The sequence below is a fragment of the Laccaria bicolor genome, genomic scaffold (genome assembly GCF_000143565.1).
Source record: "Laccaria bicolor S238N-H82 LACBIscaffold_12 genomic scaffold, whole genome shotgun sequence".
NCBI lineage: Eukaryota > Fungi > Basidiomycota > Agaricomycetes > Agaricales > Hydnangiaceae > Laccaria > Laccaria bicolor.
Genome location: NW_001889883.1, coordinates 1,008,933 through 1,009,970, shown reverse-complemented (window position 1 = coordinate 1,009,970; position 1,038 = coordinate 1,008,933). Strand labels below are relative to the sequence as shown.

The 1,038-nt window shown below is 36.6% G+C and overlaps 1 protein-coding gene across 1 annotated transcript in view; it reads left to right on the top strand.

Annotated features, from left to right (window-relative positions):
• Positions 1 to 686: 686 nt before the first annotated feature.
• LACBIDRAFT_327427 (uncharacterized protein) overlaps positions 687 to 1,038 on the top strand; it is a gene marked incomplete at both ends in the record, with an annotated part of 1,077 nt that continues 725 nt past the window's right edge. The window contains 2 exons of the mRNA XM_001881342.1: positions 687 to 713; positions 793 to 814. Coding sequence (XP_001881377.1) covers positions 687 to 713; positions 793 to 814 — 49 coding nt within the window. The remainder of the gene's footprint in view (positions 714 to 792; positions 815 to 1,038) is intronic.

The following is a 1,038-nucleotide window of genomic DNA, read 5'->3' as shown; positions in this document are numbered from 1 at the left end:
TGTGATGGGGCCATCAGATGGAGTGAAACATATCCAATGCAAACTTTCCAAGTGATCACTGATAGTTCATGGACACTCACCGCAAAATCAAACACTGATAAGGCAACTGAAGAGGTCAACATTCAATTACAAAAGAAAAGTAAAAATGTCACAGGATGTTTTGTTCCTGCACAGGGATCAAAGGCAATTGCATCTACACTAAAAAGGAAGGCAGAGGAGGGTCTGAATTCTGATGAACCTAAATCAAAGAAGATTAGAGCCAGCTTTGGACCTATGCCTGAAACTCCTGTTGGGATTCTTTGGGATTCAGTAAATTACAGCTGCTCATATGATTCTCTATTTACAATTTTGTGTGAGATTTGGATTTACAATCCAAAAAGCTGGACAAAAACATTTTATTCATTTGGTAATCAAGGAAAAATATTGTCAGAAGGATACAAAAAAGTTATCAGAGGTCTTGAAACTTTAGAAAATGTTAGGAATGATGTGCGTGCATCACTTAAACAAGAAAACTCAGATTATGAGTCCTTACGAGTTTACGAGTAAGACTCATTCTTTATCAACTGAGGACTTAGACAAATTTTTCATTGATTCATTGATTTACCTTTCATCACCGCGGGAACCTTTTCTCTTAAGGAGAGAAGCAGCCATAAAATCAGGAAAAATGGCAAATAAATTGGCCAAAAATGTGTAGAAAATCAGAATATTGCTTAGTAAGTTGGAGAGGCTGTGTTCAGGGTTCAGGGTCCATATCCAAATATAGAAAGCTGTCTGAAAAATGGAAACAGATAGGTTGAGAAGCAGTGCAAAATAAGTGAAAAATAAGCATGGTATTCACCATTGCCATGATCATGAATGGGCTGTGTTCAGGGTTCAGGGTCCATCTCTAAAAATAGAACAAAGCCAGATAGATTGTATAACATGATTACAAAATATGCCAAAAAAGGGAAGAAAAATCGGAATGATATTTGCTGTTGTCATGATATTGAAGGGGCTGTGTTCAGGGTCCATATCTAAATATAGACCGAAAAAAAAACA